Raw genomic sequence first — 18,250 nt, 5'->3', positions numbered from 1 at the left:
ACAGACTTTTTTGGGTCTTAGTCTCCCTAGAACAGTAGCTATAAATGGCACTTGCCAAGAAACAAATTATTTTATAAGAATTTACAATGACACAGGGTAGGCACTGTTGATAATCTATAAGAAAATACTCTATCCATTCCCCACTTAGTTTCCTTTGGCTACAAAGGAACTTTTTGCAGAACTCTTAACTTCTCACAGCATGTTAACCTAAAGTAGTAAAATTAAGTGAAAAGTTTGAAAATACAGGATATATATAAAACCTATCTGTAGGAGTCAGAGGAACTTAGGCAACAAATACAAAAACCATCAGCTCATTCCTATGACAGTCTTATACAATCAGCCTGAACAGTGGTTAAGTGCCCGGCGGGGTGGCATACATAGTTTTAATCCCAGCACTTGGGAAGCTGAGGTGGGGATCTCCAACCCATCCAGGACTCTGGAGCAAGACCCTGTCTAAATAAATGAACAGGAGGAGCATCAGTTGCGATTGCTGTGAGGGGCTGGTGACATCTTCAGTTACTCAGAATCTGTTCAGTTCTGTGTTCAAATGCTTTTAGATCATATGTAGCAAAGGCAATAGGAAACTGTCACTTACAGGCCCTACAAATCCCAGCAGTCCTGACCGGATGAAGGGCACGTCCCCTACAGGAGAGCCTGAGGAAGTCACTGGAATCACCTAAAAGACAAAAGGAAAAAGGTGAAAAGCTTGGCTAGATTTTTAAAAACTGTATCTGATTTTTAAAAAGTCTTACTTAAAAAAAAAAAAACCAATACAATAGTAATCTATTCCAACTGAGCAGGACGTGGTTGGTGCAAGCCTTTAATCCCAGCCCTTAGGGGACAGGCAGGTAGAGCTCTGTGAGTCAGAGGCCAGCCAGGGCTACATAGTGAGACCCTGTCTCTAAAACAACCAACTAATCCCCAAGTAGAATTATTTTATATATATATATATATATATATATATATATATATATATATATATGCTTATTGGAAGGCATATTCTGCAACAAATCCAGGAATCTCATCCAGTTCAGTGTTTATCTCTCCATTCTTTTAAAAAGATATGTATTCACAGTTAAATATTTTATTATTTATTTGTGTTTCTGTCACTACACGTATTGTGCCTCTATATGCTATGGAGGTCAGAGGGCAAATGCAGGAATTGGTTCTCTCCTTTCCCCAAGTGGATTGTGGGTAGCACACATCAGGGAGCATGTGAAGTGCCCTTACCACTGTGTCATCTCACAAGATACACAGATTAATATAACAACTAAGTTTAAACAGGCTCATGGGGCAGGCTCCTGCGCAAGCCTGAAGACTGCAGCTCTGACCCCCAGCACCCAGGAAAAAGGCTGTGGGGGAGGGGATAGACAGCAGGATGTCCAGCATGTTCCAGACAGCTACTAAAGCCTAAATGGCAGACAAACATAAACAAGTTGGAGCGGGTCAAAGGTCGACTCCCCACGTGAACTGTTTTACCTGCACAAGGGCACACACAGAGCACATGCACACACACATTGCACAAGCACACACATAGAACACATGCACACACACATTGCACAAGCACACACACAGAGCACAAGCACACACACATTGCACAAGCACACACATAGAACACATGCACACACACATTGCACAAGCACACACACAGAGCACAAGCACACACAGAGCACATGCACACACACATTGCACAAGCACACACACAGAGCACAAGCACACACAGAGCACATGCACACACACATTGCACAAGCACACACACAGAGCACATGCACACACACATTGCACATGCACACACACAGAGCACAAGCACACACACAGAGCACATGCACACACACATTGCACAAGCACACACACAGAGCACATGCACACACACAGAGCACAAGCACACACAGAGCACATGCACACACACATTGCACAAGCACACACACAGAGCACAAGCACACACACAGAGCACAAGCACACACACAGAGCACATGCACACACACACTGCACAAGCACACACACAGAGCACAAGCACACACACAGAGCACATGCACACACACACTGCACAAGCACACACACAGAGCACATGCACACACACATTGCACAAGCACACACACAGAGCACATGCACACACACAGAGCACAAGCACACACACAGAGCACATGCACACACACAGAGCACAAGCATACACAGAGCACATGCACACACACATTGCACAAGCACACACACATTGCACAAGCACACACACAGAGCACACATGCACACACACAGAGCACATGCACACACACATTGCACAAGCACACACACAGAGCACATGCACACACACAGAGCACAAGCACACACAGAGCACATGCACACACACATTGCACAAGCACACACACAGAGCACAAGCACACACACAGAGCACAAGCACACACACAGAGCACATGCACACACACACTGCACAAGCACACACACAGAGCACAAGCACACACACAGAGCACATGCACACACACACTGCACAAGCACACACACAGAGCACATGCACACACACATTGCACAAGCACACACACAGAGCACATGCACACACACAGAGCACAAGCACACACACAGAGCACATGCACACACACAGAGCACAAGCATACACAGAGCACATGCACACACACATTGCACAAGCACACACACATTGCACAAGCACACACACAGAGCACACATGCACACACACAGAGCACATGCACACACACAAAGGCACAGATCACATACACACAATTAAAAAAGGAAATATTAAAAAATAAAAAAGGGATCAATTACACTTTTGTCTGTCAGGTTTTTTTTTTTTTTGGAGACAGGGTTTCTCTGTGTAGCCCTGGCTATCCTGGAACTCACTCTGTAGACCAGGCTGGCCTCGAACTCAGAAATCCACCTGCCTCTGCCTCCCAAGTGCTGGGATTAAAGGCGTGCACCACCACTGCCCGGCTCTGTCAGTCTTTTTCACTAGGAGACCTCTGACAATGTATCTTGGATAGCCTCCCTGTCAGGTAATGAGTACCAATGCCCACAAAGGCCAAATGAGGGCCCTGGATATCCTGGAACTCCAGTTCCAGGTGTCTATGAGCTGCTGTCTCAGCACTGGGAACCAAACCCCAGTCCTCTGCAAGAGCAGCAAGTATTCCTAACTACCACGCCATCTCCCCAGCCTGTCTAGCTTACTTTTAAAATACATCTATTAATTTTCTGATTTATTATTACTGCGTTTCTGTCCTAGTAAAATGTTAACTAACTTGGAAAACTCTCAGAATTTAAATATCAGACTTTAGTAAAATACTGATTAAGTTTATGAAACAAAGTAGTGTTTACCCTTTAGAACTATTTTTATTACTTTGTTTATTGAGTGTGGATGTGTGTGTGTGTGTGTGTATGCGTGTGTACCATGGTACACCTATAAAGGTCAGAAGACATCTTGTGGGAGGCTCTCCTCCTCTGCTTTGTGGTGGGGATTGGAGCCCATTATCAGGCTTGCCTCCGGGTACCTTCAGCTGCTGAGCCACCTCACCCACCCACCTAATCTTTCCTCCTTTCTAGGTGAGGATTCATTCCACTTTGCCATCACTACACTTACACTGCATGTAGAAAATGCTTTCATGGGCAAGGCTGCATCGCAGCAGCACCATCACGCCTGGTGCTTGGCTGCTACTCAAGCATCAACAAAATAGCATAAGAATTCCAGGCTAGCAGCTGCCTTTCGAGAAAGGTAGTAAGTAGGTGTTATCTCCAAATACTGCTTGAGGACCTGAAAGATGGCTTATGAGTGAAAGTACTTCCCTGCAGGCCCAAAGATCTGAGCTCTGCTTAGCCTACAGAGCCAGGCTAGCCTCATACCTGGGACCTCAGCACTCCGACAGTGAGGCAGGAGGCAGAGAGAGAGGACCACAGAGTCCACCTGGCCAACTAGCCTGAAATACACATTGCAGTAGAACAACAAGAGAGACCCTGTCTAACGAAGTGCTAGTAGGGGCTGGAGCGATGGCTCAGGGGTTAAGAGCACCACTTGATCTTGCGGAGGACCTAGGTTTGATCCCCAGCATGCACATGGTGGCTCACAACCATATGTAACTCCAGTTCAGGGAGTCCAACTCCCCCTTTTGGCCTCCAAGGGAAGCAAGAATATACCACAGTACATGGATATACATGAAGGCAAAACACCTATATATAAAAATACTTTTCTATTAAAAACAAAATGGAGAAGACAACTGACTCTCAAGCATTGTCCTCTGACCTCTACATATGTGCAGCAATAGCAGTCTTTTTCTCCCCTCTCCCTCCTCCTCTTCCTCCCCACCTCACCCTCCTCCCTGTTTACACACACAATAATACAATTCTTCCTGAAGTGAGGTGCAGTGGTGTTAGTCTATAATGCCAGCTTCTCACGAGGCTGAGGCATGAGGACAGCAAATCCAAGGCAAGGCAGACTACTCAGTGAGACTCAGTCTCACACAGCAAGCATCCTACTTTCAGTAACGCATTTAATGAGGAGCACTGTAAGTACTGGAAATAGACACGTTCTAAGTACTCAAAGTCAGAAGCTGGGGCCAGCAATGAAGGTTATAGCCCTGGCTGCCATGTCTGATGACTGAGCTCAATTCCTAGAACCCACATGGTAGGAGAGAGAAAACCCTTCAAGCTACCCTCTGACCTTCACATAAGCAAGCAAGCAAGCAAGCAAGCAAGCACACACACACACACACACACACACACATATGCACATACACTCCAGCACATACACACATGCATGCACACTCCAGCACACACACACACACACACACACACACACACACACACACACACACACATGCATACACAAAATAAGTGAACAAAGAAATGTTTTAAAAAAAAATCTCTTTAGAGACAGAAACTGGGGGTGGTGGTTCATACCTATAATCCCAGGAACTCAGAAGGCCAAGGCAAGAGAATTACCAAGAATTTGGGGCCAGTCTGGGATACAGAATGAGATCTTACCTCAAAACAAATTTAAAGAAGGAGAACCAGGGATGGAGAAGAAATATACTACTCAGAATAGTATAGTGAGCGCTTAGCCTGCACAAGGCCTTGTGCTGAGTGCCCATCGTGGGAAGAGGGGGAAGAGAATGAGTGGGGAGATTTGGAAACACTAAAATGTACAAAACAAACAAGCTAGTCAACCAAGAGACTGGAAATGAAGTAAAGCAACAGACTGGCACACATGCAGGAGGCCTTCACCCCAAGTGAAGAGAAATGACTTTGAGGACAGAGACAGTGGTGCTGCTGGTGATGGATACTCTGCTGCTGTAGGCTGGTAAACAGAGAGGATGATCAGGCCAGGTCTTAGCCTCCTTCAGGCAGCATGTGTCAGATCACATGGTGCACTGTCATGCAGAAGGCATGCTTCACCACTGATGGCTAGAGCATAACCGCATGCAGTCAGCCTCCACTTCTAATCTGCAGGCAACCAGGGCAACCTGTCATCACAGCTGAGCTCGGCTAGCAGAGTGTCTGCAGGAAGGCAGTGCACTGCGGCCTCAGAAAGTGCTGCCTCCCTAGAATACAAGCTTTACCTACTGCCCCACTTGCTCTGATAGAGCCCCAGCACACAAGGCAGTCTGGAACAGAGAAGACTTAGCAAGTATCTGCTTGAGGAACAATCTGACCTCTGCAAAATGCTAAGTCGTGTATGTGTGTGCATGTGCGTGTGTGAAAGCTCAAAGTCTATGTTGAGTGTCTTCTTCACTGAGGTTCCTTTTTGGCCCAAATCCTGCTAAGGCTGCAAGTCTACCTGAGCGGCTTGCCTGGGGATTATGGTAGCTGCTCTACATGCCTGACTTCTGGAGATCTCAGCTCGGGTTCTCCTGCATACATGGCAGGTACTTCCCCAGCTCCCAGCTCCATGTCTTTAACAGTGATCTGACACAGCAAGCACAACTGTCACGTACTCTCAACGTCAAAATCTTGAACTTAAAAAACTTTAACAATGGTATCCACTAGAATAAATCTTTGTAAGCCTTTTAATGTCCAACAGATACACAACACCATTTTTGTGAGTAAATATTAATTCATTTAGTGTTCAAAACAGCTTACAAGATAGGCACAGTTACTATTCACATTGTGTTCTGCTTTGATGATTTTTTTTTTTTTTGGTAGGTTGGTTTTTCCTTTTGGAGACAGGATTTCTCTGTGTATTCCTGGTTGTCTTAGAACTCTGTAGACCAGGCTAGCCTCAATCTCACAGAGATCCACCTGCTTCTGCCTCCCTAGTGCTATGATTAAAGGCATGTGCCAGTATGCCTGGGGCTTTTGCTTTGTTCTGACAAGGTCCTATTATGCAGCTCAGGGTGGCTTTGAACCTGAAGTCCCCTGACCCCAGGCTCCCAAGTGCTGTGATTACATGCACTCCCCACCAAGTCTGGCTGTCACTGGTATCTTAAAGATAAAGGACCTGTGCCCTTAGTGAGGCTAGGCAGCTCACACAGCAGCTAGTGGGTGTGGAGTAGAACTTGATCTTAGGTACCAGGCCCTGAAGACACAATCCCAGCCACTAAGCCATGCCCCACAGTGCTGTGCCGTCAGCCTCCTAGTAACACCCAACCTCACTGAACACCCCAGGAAATAACATCAAGTACCTCAAATGTATTTTTGGTCACGCCAGCAAGTCCAAAGTACATCATTCCTCCAGTCCTGGAGCTGACACAGATTTCTCCAATCTCATCTGTCTTGCAGAGCTGTGGAAGTCCGTCTGGTTTCACAATGCACATCATGCCTAGTGCACAGAAAACACAAAAAACATAAGAGTCTGGAAAACTTGCCAAGTAACAATTTTGTTTTGCAAACCCAGAGGAGTTGCACATTTACTGAAACAGCAAACATTGAGCAGCAAAGAAACGTGCTTCAGAGAGCTGTGAACCAGACAGGTCCTCCTAGTGCCCACAGCTCTTACGCACTGCCTCATGGAGGAAGAACTGCAACAGGTGCTGGCTGTTGGCTGGCGTTGGCACAACTCTGAGAGCAGCACACTGCCTTCCTGTTTTACATCTGTGGCTCGAGCCAGTGACTGAAATCCCTTTCCATATGTCAAAGTATAGTTGTGCATGCCTTTGAGACTGAAGCCTCACGTGGCGTCAGTGAGGGGTCAGCATGGTGACACTCGATCACCAGAGTAGCTTGCAGAAATGCTGTGACCAAACACTGAAGCTGGGATCCCCCAGTGTGGCTCTCTTGTTTTGTCAGGCCCTCTGTCTCTCCTCTAGACCCCCCTTCTCTTTATGTGGTAACAGGGATAGAACCAGGGTTCTGGGAGATCCAGGCATTCTACAACCAAGCTACCTTCTCATCCCAGCACCACTACCTTGATGACGAATCTTCATGAAATCCCAATGGCAGCTCAGACTCACCTCCAGGCATGACATGTCCCACATCCTGTACTGTCAGAGCTGAATTTTTATCCTCAGTATTGACCCGTATGACCCCATAGCTCAATCCGTTCATTGAGAGAACGGCTCTTCCTGGCAAAGGAGCCCCTGGAACCCCAGGCCTAAAATGGGAAAAAGAAAAACAAACCATCAAGTCAGGCATATACAAACAGGAATAAACATAAACAAACCATCAAGTCAGGCATATACAAACAGGAATAATACAAACAAACGACTAGAAGAAAACACGCAGGGCTGACACACGACAGCTCAGCTGTCCAGGCACAGTCATGCATGCTTGACAACCTGGGTCTGATCCCCAGGCCCACGTGGCAGAAGAGGAAAATCAACTCCCTCCAGGCTGTCCTCTGACTGCCACACACCTGCTCACACATGAACACAGAAGTACATTTTGAAGAAATTAACAACAAAAAGCCAGCCATGATGGCTCATGCTGCAATCTAGTACTTAAGAGGCTGAGGCAGGAGGATTACAGCAAATATGGACTATACAGTGAGACTCTTGTCCCCAAAAAAAGAAAAGAAAAGAAAGAGAAAAAAGTGGGAGTGCAGGGCTGGAGAGATGCTCAGCACCTGGAGCACCTGCAGCACACGCTCCGAAATTGGGAGAGCCAGAGTTGGGTCCCAGTGTCCATAAAACAAGCTGGGAACCCCCCAGGTGCCTACGGCCCGAGGTCAAGGCTACAACGGTAAGGGGGTCACTGGGACTGTTTAGCTGCAGCCTAGCCAAGTGCAAGCCTCAGTGAGAGACCCCACCTCAGAGGAATAGACAGGAAGGACAAAACAGGACACCCGACACTCTCTTCTGACCTTCACTCAAGAGCACCTTCCCCCACCTCGCTCTGTGTGTCCACAGACTGTCACAGACAACCCACAGACAATTTTCTTTATTTAACAAGTGGGGGGGGGGGAAGGCAGAGAGAAAAGAATATGCTGGTATGTACTAATAAAGGTTTAGGTCTATATCATCATATCTGAGGTATGATCTGCCTATTTCTAATCTAAGAGGAAAAGGGTTCTGAAGAATACCTCACAAATATGAGACAAGAGCAATTAAAGTAAACTTTCAGTCTCCAAGCACACTTCTGCACACTTCTGGCAGGAAGAGGTATGCAGTGAGACTGGACTCAGTAATTGTACTGTTAGGTTTAGGAAGCAGAAAATCACTTAAAAGTCCACTTTCACATCTCACCCAGGCTGTGACAGACATCAAGAGAACCCTGACTGCAAACAGTACCTTCGGATAGCTACGGTCATGGCCTCTGCAGACGTAGCACATGGGCAGATGGCCTCAGGTTTCAGTCCGTGGCTTTGGAACAGACTCAGAAAAGCATCACAGGACGACACAGACCCTAAGGAGTTAGAACAGAACAACTTGAAAGCTGAGACTACCATTTTCCTTACTGCAGAAAGCTGAAAGAGTGGGAGGTGCATCTGTCCGTCAAAACTCACAGTGTACATCATTGACTCTATGTACACAGATTAGCATGCCTGTGAGGTGGCTTGACACATGCTCATCCAGCCCATCAGAGTTCTGTGATAGTTTCTACAGTCACAGCCTAGAAAGGCTACGCCTACCAAGGGGATATCAGAGACAACACTGTAGGTAACAGGCACCCAGGTGGGAATCTAGCAGCCACTCCGGAAGGACTTTCTGACAGTTGCCAGATACCTCACCAGTGGCAGTTTCACCTGCTCTAGGGACACTCACTGGCTCCTTTATAAGTTCTCCACATGCATTTTAAGGCTGGACGATGAGAAAGTTCACTTAGGAGAAACAGCTTCCTGCTAGTTTCACCAGAGACTCCTGAGTGGAGGACCAGCCTTTTGTGCATATCCAGAAATGCAGAAAGCACAGTAAGAACTCTACAAGTTTCTTGCATAGTCTCTTTATTTGCTGCTTGGAAGAATTCATACCACATTCACATAATCCATTATATTGAGACACTTGCAAACCCCTCCTTGTACCCAATGAATGAGAGAGGCTTGGTTTCAAGAAGTTTTTAAGTCCATCAGGTGACGAATGGATAAACACATTAGTGCATCTATGAAAGACTACATGACAATTAGAAGGATGATGCCAACTGAGGGGAGCCTATCACAAAAGACCAAACACAGGACCCCATTCATGTAAAGTGTGCAGAGCAGCCAAATCCATGGAGATGGAATGTGGAGGGGATGAAGAGAGAGTCAAAGAGAGCCTGCTCCTCCACAGGACCCATGTGCCATTCCCAGCACCCAGTGTAAGGTGGTTCACAACCCTGGAATTCTAGTTCCAGAAGGTCAAACATTCTCCTCTGGCCCAAGGGAACATGCACACATGTAGCATATAGCAAACAAACTTATAAATATACACACATTTTAAAATAATTTTTTGAGGGATGTTTTAGTTTTGTTGCAGGTTTTTGTGGGAGGGAGGTGATATTTTGGGAGGGGTTTTAAGACAGGGTTTCTCTATGTAACGCTGGCTGTTCTGGAACTTACTCTGCAGACCAGGCTGGCCTTGAACCTGGTCTGCCTGCTTCTACCTCTTCAGATTTAAGACACTCGCCACCATCACCACCACCACCTGGTGGGCGAGCTTTGTTGTATGTAGATCACATCTCAACACAGATGTTGAGAATAGAAAAGCTTATTGAAGAGGAACAAAACACCCAGCCTGTCAGCTGTTGTAGGGTTTCTACAGCCAATACTCACAGGGATTGGCACCATCGGTGACGATTAGCATCCGCAGAGAACTCAGGCTCACATCCCTTTGGTCCCGATGTGCCATCATGGCCCAGTGTAAGTCTCGACATTTCACCAATGCTACTTTGGCTACAGATTCAAAGGGGAGAGAGTTATGACACATACACACAGTAAACTTGGGTGTATATTTAATATTTTACAATTAGGACAATTTTGCTTTAATTTTAGTGATAGTTCTCACTTGGAGAAAAAGGAAATTCTGAACAATATAGGATTCAACGGTGCTAACTGTGGCTCAATTTCTAGAGAACTTATCTCAGTTCATAGGAAAGGATACAATGAGCTTACTCACAATGACAACGTCAGAATTGGCTAAGCCCCAAGGCAAAGACGAGCTTCCACCATTCTCACAGTTAATATGCAGATGTGTGTGATTACCTTTGTGAGCATGGACTCTCTGGACCCAAGAGAGAGGACAGGTCTTCATAACAGAGTAGGGAACACTAATTGTATGCATCTTATTCATTACATTCTGAAAAACAAAGAAACATAAAAGGCAATCAATACAAAATGTATATTTAGCAACTTAAAGTTGTATTGACATTCTGGTAACAATCTTATAGGGATACTATGCAAATGTACCCTTTCAAAAAATACTTGAGAGACTAGCAGTGGTGCTGAAGTAGCTCTGAGAGCTACTCTCTAAGCCTGGCTCTCTTCCAGAGTACCACAAGGGTAAGTTTAGTGTCTATCCCTGTAGTGCACTGTCCACACGTGCATACATATATATGTCACTTTAGGCACATAAAGTATTTAAATGAAAGGAATCATAGTAGATATGTATCTGCCACTTGCTGTTTTACTTCTGTTGTTTCATAGATAAAACTCTATGCACCCCAGAATGAGAGGGCTGTCTAGCTCCCTTTGTACGGCTGCACATATTCAATAGTACGGCTATGCCATTATTGGTGTGAAGGGATGTATTTGTCCTTATGTCCATGGGCATGTATACAAGTGTTTCTCTAGGGGCTACAGAAGAAGTCCTGCAGGGTCACAAGGTGCTGCTTTACAAGAGTGGGCAGGAACGACCGAGCTGCTGCCCAGCCCATCTAGCGCTCCATGGCGCTCCCGCTTGCCGCACACTACAGCGTGGGGGAAGGGAATAAAAACGGAACACAGTCACAAAGCACAAAATGATTTTCCCAGTTCCCTACGGGGTAAGCATTTGTAAAGATAGAGCTGAGAGAACTGAGGGTCTGGAATTTGCTGTCCCTCTTGCTACCCATATCAAGGACGTGCAATCCCCAGACCTAGCGCAGCACAGTAATCAAGCCTGAACTGATTCTGTTGGGGCGTTTGTGTGTTTGGGATGGTCTTACTCTACAGTCCTACCTGGCTTGGAACTCAAGTAGCCCATTGCTAGTCTTGAACTCAGAGTGATTCTTCTGCCTCAGCCTTCCAATTGCTGGGGTTTTAGGTATCAGTCACCCCCGTCCCCCAACTAAGCCTGAGTACTTCCCCTGCTACCACCGACCTGCCCTTACATACAAAGTCCCAACCCCTACCCTAAAGTACCTCATGCTAGCACAGTCTTAGTTTCAGGAAAAAGGTTCTATCTACACTTAGATTATAGAAAGATGACCTCCAAGTCCTCACAGAGTTTCTACTTGTTTTCTCAATTTCCGACTTAAAAAAAAAAAAAGTAAATAGATATTTAAGGAATATAGGTCTTCTCAGATAGGGGTGGAACTGGGGTGAAGGTGGGGTGGGGGTAGAGACTGCACTAGATGTTCTCTCTTATTTCTTGTTAATTTCTTTTGCTGAGAGAGAGAAAATATGTGTGTGTATGTGAGAGAGAGAAGAGAGAGCCCTTAGAACTAGAGCCACGGGTGTTCGTAAGTAGCCTGCTGTAGTACTGGGAGGAGAACAAGAGTTCTCTACGAGAGCAGCAGTGCTCTAACCACTGATCCATCTCTCCAGTGTGGTCTCTTGCTGGTCACCACTGCTACTCCAGGTTAGCTGGGCTTAGTCACAGACGTGCACTGTTTGCACCTGGCTTCTTTAGATCCTGGGGATCTAAACTCAGGTCCTCATGGTTGTGTGTCCCCTAGAAAATGCTATTGACATTTTGGGAACTTCAGCTGCAAATTCCCAAGACATGCACTGTTACAGAGCCTCAGCCTCAAGTACGTCTTACTACATATATAAATAAACTCCCAGATGCTGACACTTACCGCAAACATGCCATGCCACAGCCCAGCGTCCTTCTTAAAGTCTAAAACATTTACTACAGTTTCTCCTGCAAGAGAAAAGATGGAGGGAGACAGAGGGCAGCCATGGTTAGCAAAGAGTGACATCATATTCCTTGTCCCTATCAAGTATTGGTGGCTTTGGAAAAACAATTAGATCCGTGTCTCCTTGATGCTGAGACCCTACAAATGGCTGGTGGATGGTGACATGTGATGTGGTCACAGAAGAGACACTAAAGTAGAAACCTTTAGCACTGAGGGACATTATTCAAGAGGTGTTTTTGTTTTTCGAGACAGGGTTTCTCTGTGTAGCCTGATCAAGAGGTTTTTCCCCTAGTGAAATAAAGACCATGTGTTTGTTTAGAAACTCTGGAAATTTCAAATGTATGTAAAAAGTATACTTCTTAGAAAAACATAAAATGTTGTTCAATATAAACACCTATGTACACAACTGTCTATTTCTAGATACCTATAGGTAGATTCTCAACATAATGAAGGAGGTGTACACAAGCCTGCATCTCACTGTCCTCACTCAGTGAAGATCCCTCCATGTTTCTAACACTTGGGAACTTGAGTTTCAGACTCTAGCAGAGCCTCTGAGTGAGTGCACTGGTCAGGGAGCCCTGTCTGTGGCTTCACTTCATGGGTGTCCCACACAGCACATATTTTAAATTCAGACAGGAATGCCCTGAAAGGCACACAGTCACCTTTCACTCTGCAAAGGGAAATGAAACAGTGAAAAGTTCATGTGGAAAAGAACATCTGGAAGTAACCACTGACGACAGATCCTGCAGCTCAGGCCTGTCATGTGGGCACAAGGGGGCTCCAGCTGGAGGCCAGCCTGGACTCTTACTACGAAATATTCACTTACAAACCACAAGTTTCACATTACTGTGGTTTTTATATTTTGAGACAGGTTCTCAACTCGTGCCATAGCTCAGGCTAGGTAGAACTTACTACGTATCCCAGGCTGGCCTCAAACTGACCCTTCCTGCCTGTTAGGAGTGCCAGGGTGATAGCTGAGGGCCACATCACCTGTGTCTCTTTGGAGCTGGATTTCTTGGACTATACTGAGCTTGGTCTACATGGGAAGATGGGAACATATAAGACTCCATAGCTTACAGACACACAGTTTTAACTGAGGCTTTCTATTTCTATACTCTAGAAGTCATACTTTATATATCTGGTTTATCCAGAAGTTTATTTAAATTTCAAGATTTTTTTTTTTTCCAATTTATTTTGCAACAAAGAAGGCAAAAGCAAGCCAAGAATGTGTCCTGGAACATTTCCCTCCGAATTTAGTCATTAAATGGAGTCCAATCACCCAGTGGGCGCTCACAGTCACACGTATCTGAAGCTAACAATGAGGGCAGTCACGGGATGAGGTCTGACCTTCAGAATAATTGCAGGCCTGTGACAGAGCTTGGCAGTGAGACAGCATTGCGAGCCGGGACACTGTGACTCCCATCACACTCCCTTCTTTGCTTGTTTTATACTAGAAAAATAAAACAAAAATAAAACTATAAGAAGCATAGTAAGATGGGTTATTATCAACAACAAAATTCAGAACACAAACCTAGATGCAGACAAGCATCACAATGGCTTAATTTTACATGCCGAATGGGAGCACTTGGACTTCAAACTCTTGTCAAATAGAGCCAAGACTGAAGGACAATGAAGCAAGTGTCAAAAGACTTCAAAGTTCAGTCACTCATCAATGTGACGTGGTCACCAAAAACCTATAGCCAAGTGACATGAGCTGTATGAACAGGCATATCAACAAATCCAGTCACTCTGCAGTATCTGTGGGTCAGTTCCAGACTTCACTGAGATGCCACAGACGACAGATGCTCACCTTCTTACACAGTGATGATGTGTCTGCGTGCATCTTTAGATTGCCTCTGACACCTAATACTCTGTTGCTGTCCTGTGGACACTCCTAAGCTGCAGACACAGAATGATAGCTCCACGGTGAAGCACAGCTCTGCAGAGCTGTGTGTGAGGTGTGGTCCCCAAGGTTAAGGCTGTAGCTCAGTGGTAGAATGCTTGTCTAGCTTCATAAGACACTGTTGGAACCCCTAGCACCACAGAAATACTAACAGAGAGATCTGGCACCTCAGTTAGTAGCAGGACCCCATGTGCCTATAGACAGTCACACTGCTTTATCCTCAGTGCTCCTGCCCAGCTGCCTCTCATCAAGCTCCTCAGCCTCTCTGACGTCAGATCCAGATCTTTGCCCACCTGACACTCTTAGCTCTTGCATCTCCTGGTCTCTCCCTCTCACCACTCTGGCTGTCTCTCAGTTTTGTTTTGTTTTTTTTCCTCCCTCTCTGAGACAAGGACTCACCATGGATCCCAGGCTTGTCCGCAACATGTGCCTCAGACTCTCATGAACTATCTTACCCAGAATCATCTCTGACTCTACCTTAAATGTTGGCACTCCTGAAGATTCCCACCTCCTTCCTACCTTCATGCCATCAGGGTGTTGCACCCTTGCTAACCCCTGCTTTCTGTCCATCTAGCCTCTCCAGAGATCCAGACAAATAGCCCCAGGCATCCTGCTGGAGTGCCTCTAGCACAGGAAAGCATGCCAACACTCCATTCCATCCCCCACCACCTATGAGGACTTTCTCTGTATTTCCTTCCTTTCTGTTTTAGATAGGGTCTTATTATGTAGTCTTAGCTGTCCTGCAATTTGTTCTGTAGTCCAGGCTGTCCTTGAATTTGTGGAGATCCACCTGCCTTTGCCTCCTGAGTGCTGGGACTAAAGGCCCGCGCCACATGCTGCCTGAGTCTGTCTGTATCTTCTACTTAACTGAAGGATTCTGCCACTCATCAGGTGCCAAGCGAGGAATGAGTGGTTCTTGCCTTCTCTCTCTATTCAAAATCAGTCGGCCAATCTGGCTCATCCTGCTTCCTACCATCCTTCAGCCCTACCCACCCTCTCTTGGCCATCCCTATGAGCTTCGGTTGGAGAGGTGGCGCAGAAGAGCACTGGCTGCTCTTCCAGAGGATCTAGTTCAGATTCCAGCACCCGCTCAGCCCTCACAACTGTCCAGTACTTCAGTTGCAGGGGATCTAATACCCTCTTCTGGCATCTGGGGAGACTGTACAAGCATGGTCCACTTATGGGCACTCAGGGAAAACACTTACATAGAATGTAGAGAGGGAAGAACAGAACCAAACCTACAACCTGGTTCTCCCCTTATAACCCAGCCTGTCTAGATGAATCCTTTTCCTTAAACTCTGTAGTATTTGTATATATGACATGGGAGAGCACACAGACATGCCACAACACACGTGTAGAGGCTGGAGGACAAACCTGGCTGTCCTTCCTACTTTTATGTGAGTTTTTTGTTCAAACTTGTCAGGCTTGAATGGCAGGCACCCACCTGTTAAGCCACCCAGATGGGTCTAGAGAAATCTTTTTGTATAATAAAGTCATTCTTACTCCCCTCCTGCTGACAACCCCTTAAGAGTTTCCAACTCACCAGGAGAACCCTGTGGTAATACGAAGCTCTCAAGCAGGGAGGCCCTGAATAGCAGGGTGCAGCTCTGCAGGAAGCCAGAGTGTCCCTACCACAGACTGGTCACTAAGATGGGAGAACAACAGTTCAGGGAACCAGTGGCTAGTTCCCAGGACTTAGAGTGATGCACCATGTCTGCCCTAAGACACGAGACTGAAGGCTCATCACTGAAAGTTGTGTGTGTGTGTGTGTGTGTGTGTGTGTGTGTGTGTGTGTGTGTGTGTGTGCGTGCATGCAGTCTCGTGCTTTAATTTCCTGTTTGCTTGGCTGTCTTTCAAACATATTCAGCCCCCCACTCCCTCCCCTACCCCCTCTGCAGTCAACATCATGTGCCTCCTCCTCTTTCGTGGCCAAAGCTGAATTCAGGTCTTAACTATGCGTGTTATTACAAGAGCTTTCAGTTCATATTGCACCCCAAGCCTTTTTAAAAGTTAATGGATGTGCTTACTTATTGGTTTAGTAGATAGCTGTGGGCAAGGCTCAAGAGGTTGTAGAGGTGAAGGGCACAGCCTCAAGTAGAGAATGTTAGTCACACAGCCTCTCGCCAGTGACCACAGTTTGTAGTTCAGCCTCTTTGTCCATAGCACAGACCTTTCTTTACAGTATTTATTTATCGACACGCATGCCACGATACACATGTGGAGGTTAGAAGACAACTTTCGAGAGTCAGCTGTCTCCTTCTACCAGCTGTCTGTTCTGGGACTAGGACTCAGGCCCCTCAGGCTTGGTGGCAAGGCCCTTTACCCATTAAGCCATCTCCCTGATTGCACAGAGCAGACTTACAGTTGAAATCTGGTAGTCACCCTCATTAGAGAAGCTTCTTTGGCCGCACCAGTGATAAACACTGTAGACTGAGACCTGGTCCAGGCTCAGAGAATGAGAGATGCAGAATACTCAGCCCTAATGGCCCCTCTACTTGATACCCTCCTCTCAAGACTTGGAGATGACTGCAGGAGGGGGTGAGGTGCAAGCTTAAGAATCAGAGCTAGTGGATGACTCTGTGGGAAATGCTTGCTCTCCGAGCACAGTGGGGCAGCTGCCCACATGAACTCATAGCACTTGTTCACTGACAGCGGGAACAAGAGCTGCTCAAGCTCAAGCCAGAAGAAGGCTCAGCGTGGACAGGCAAGGTGGCCGTTAAGTCCCGACCCCCATGCTGGGAGCTTCTGGCAGCTGATGGCCTGTCTTTTAGAGGCAGATGAGGTATGCATGCCCTAACTACCCCAGGGCGGCCACATTCCAGTGAAGGCCCAACACCCAGCACACACTGTACTTGACAGTTTAAAATTGAAACAAAACATACACAAGGAAGGGTGGGTAGGGAAGAGGGTATGTCTGCAAAGTCAGGGAAGATGCTGAGTGTGATCAAAACACACTGTACATAGTGACAAAGCTAATCTTATAATAAAACCAGTCACTACTAAAGATGAGGGAAAAAAACATAAAATTAACAAAAAAGCTCACATCTCTGGGTATTACTGGAACTAAACAAACAAACAATCAATCTAAAGTCTCGAGCTCTGAATGCTCTGCAGATTCAGGGTGAGAGTGCTGCTGTCAACTGAGCTCCCACACTCACTGTCAGCAGCAAGCCCTTTGGTCGGCTGTTTGGATTTTTAGATTTTTATTTTCTGTCTGTTGAACTCACTCTTCTAGCACAGCTACTTCCCCTCGATCTGCATGTTCAGTGTCCTTCTCCTGACTGAGAGGTCACAATGACAGTGACTGGCACAGACGACTCCTCTAAGACTGCACCCATGCCCTGGGCTGTGTCTCACTCTCCTCCTGGGCACAGCTTTTCCTCTTAACCCTAGGCTTCAAATTTATGTGAAATCTCTGATAATAAACTCCAACTCCATCTCAAAAATAAATTTTAACAGAAGGTCCACCGCAAGACATAAGATTAAAAAACTGAAACCTCACAGAACAAGCAAATCTCCTAACACTCATTAACCCTGCACCTGATGGTAAAGGAAGCCAGGATACATGCAGCCTCAACTTACCTCAATGTATGCTGGTTCCGTGCCCGCAGGTGATATGTGTGGCTGCCAGTCTTTGGGCGGCTTTGAGAGGTACTTAGAATCTGTTACAACCCACTTGAGGCGAGGCCAACCTAAATCAAACCCAGAGTGAAAAAGAGCCGCCTACGCCACTGAAGGACTTCACACCAAACCAGTTATCTTAAATGCAAGAGAGCATATTAAGACTGTTTCATAATCAATAAAATACTTAAATTTTTATTATATTTTAGTGATAAATCACCAGTTATAGCTTCTTTGAAGAGAGCATTCATTCCATATACTAATGCAAGCCTTGACATTCCTCAACATGGAAGAGTTCCTCAACACGGGGTGACTAATTTGTCA

The 18,250-nt window shown here is 46.1% G+C and overlaps 1 protein-coding gene across 2 annotated transcripts in view; it reads right to left on the bottom strand.

Moving 5' to 3' along the window:
• The window catches only part of Dip2b (disco interacting protein 2 homolog B), a 184,259-nt gene that overhangs the window by 39,111 nt on the left and 126,898 nt on the right, over window positions 1–18,250 (bottom strand). For both annotated transcript variants that reach the window (XM_034517365.2, XM_076912081.1), the window contains 9 exons: window positions 17,888–17,997; window positions 13,750–13,852; window positions 12,343–12,407; window positions 10,547–10,640; window positions 10,118–10,237; window positions 8,658–8,772; window positions 7,383–7,522; window positions 6,615–6,751; window positions 596–676 (listed from right to left, as the gene is read on the bottom strand). In XM_034517365.2, the coding sequence (XP_034373256.1) occupies window positions 596–676; window positions 6,615–6,751; window positions 7,383–7,522; window positions 8,658–8,772; window positions 10,118–10,237; window positions 10,547–10,640; window positions 12,343–12,407; window positions 13,750–13,852; window positions 17,888–17,997 (965 nt within the window). The remainder of the gene's footprint in view (window positions 1–595; window positions 677–6,614; window positions 6,752–7,382; window positions 7,523–8,657; window positions 8,773–10,117; window positions 10,238–10,546; window positions 10,641–12,342; window positions 12,408–13,749; window positions 13,853–17,887; window positions 17,998–18,250) is intronic.

Source organism: Arvicanthis niloticus, chromosome 13 (assembly GCF_011762505.2).
Source record: "Arvicanthis niloticus isolate mArvNil1 chromosome 13, mArvNil1.pat.X, whole genome shotgun sequence".
NCBI lineage: Eukaryota > Metazoa > Chordata > Mammalia > Rodentia > Muridae > Arvicanthis > Arvicanthis niloticus.
The sequence above is the reverse complement of the archived record's forward strand: the minus strand, read 5'-3'. Positions and strand labels throughout refer to the sequence as shown.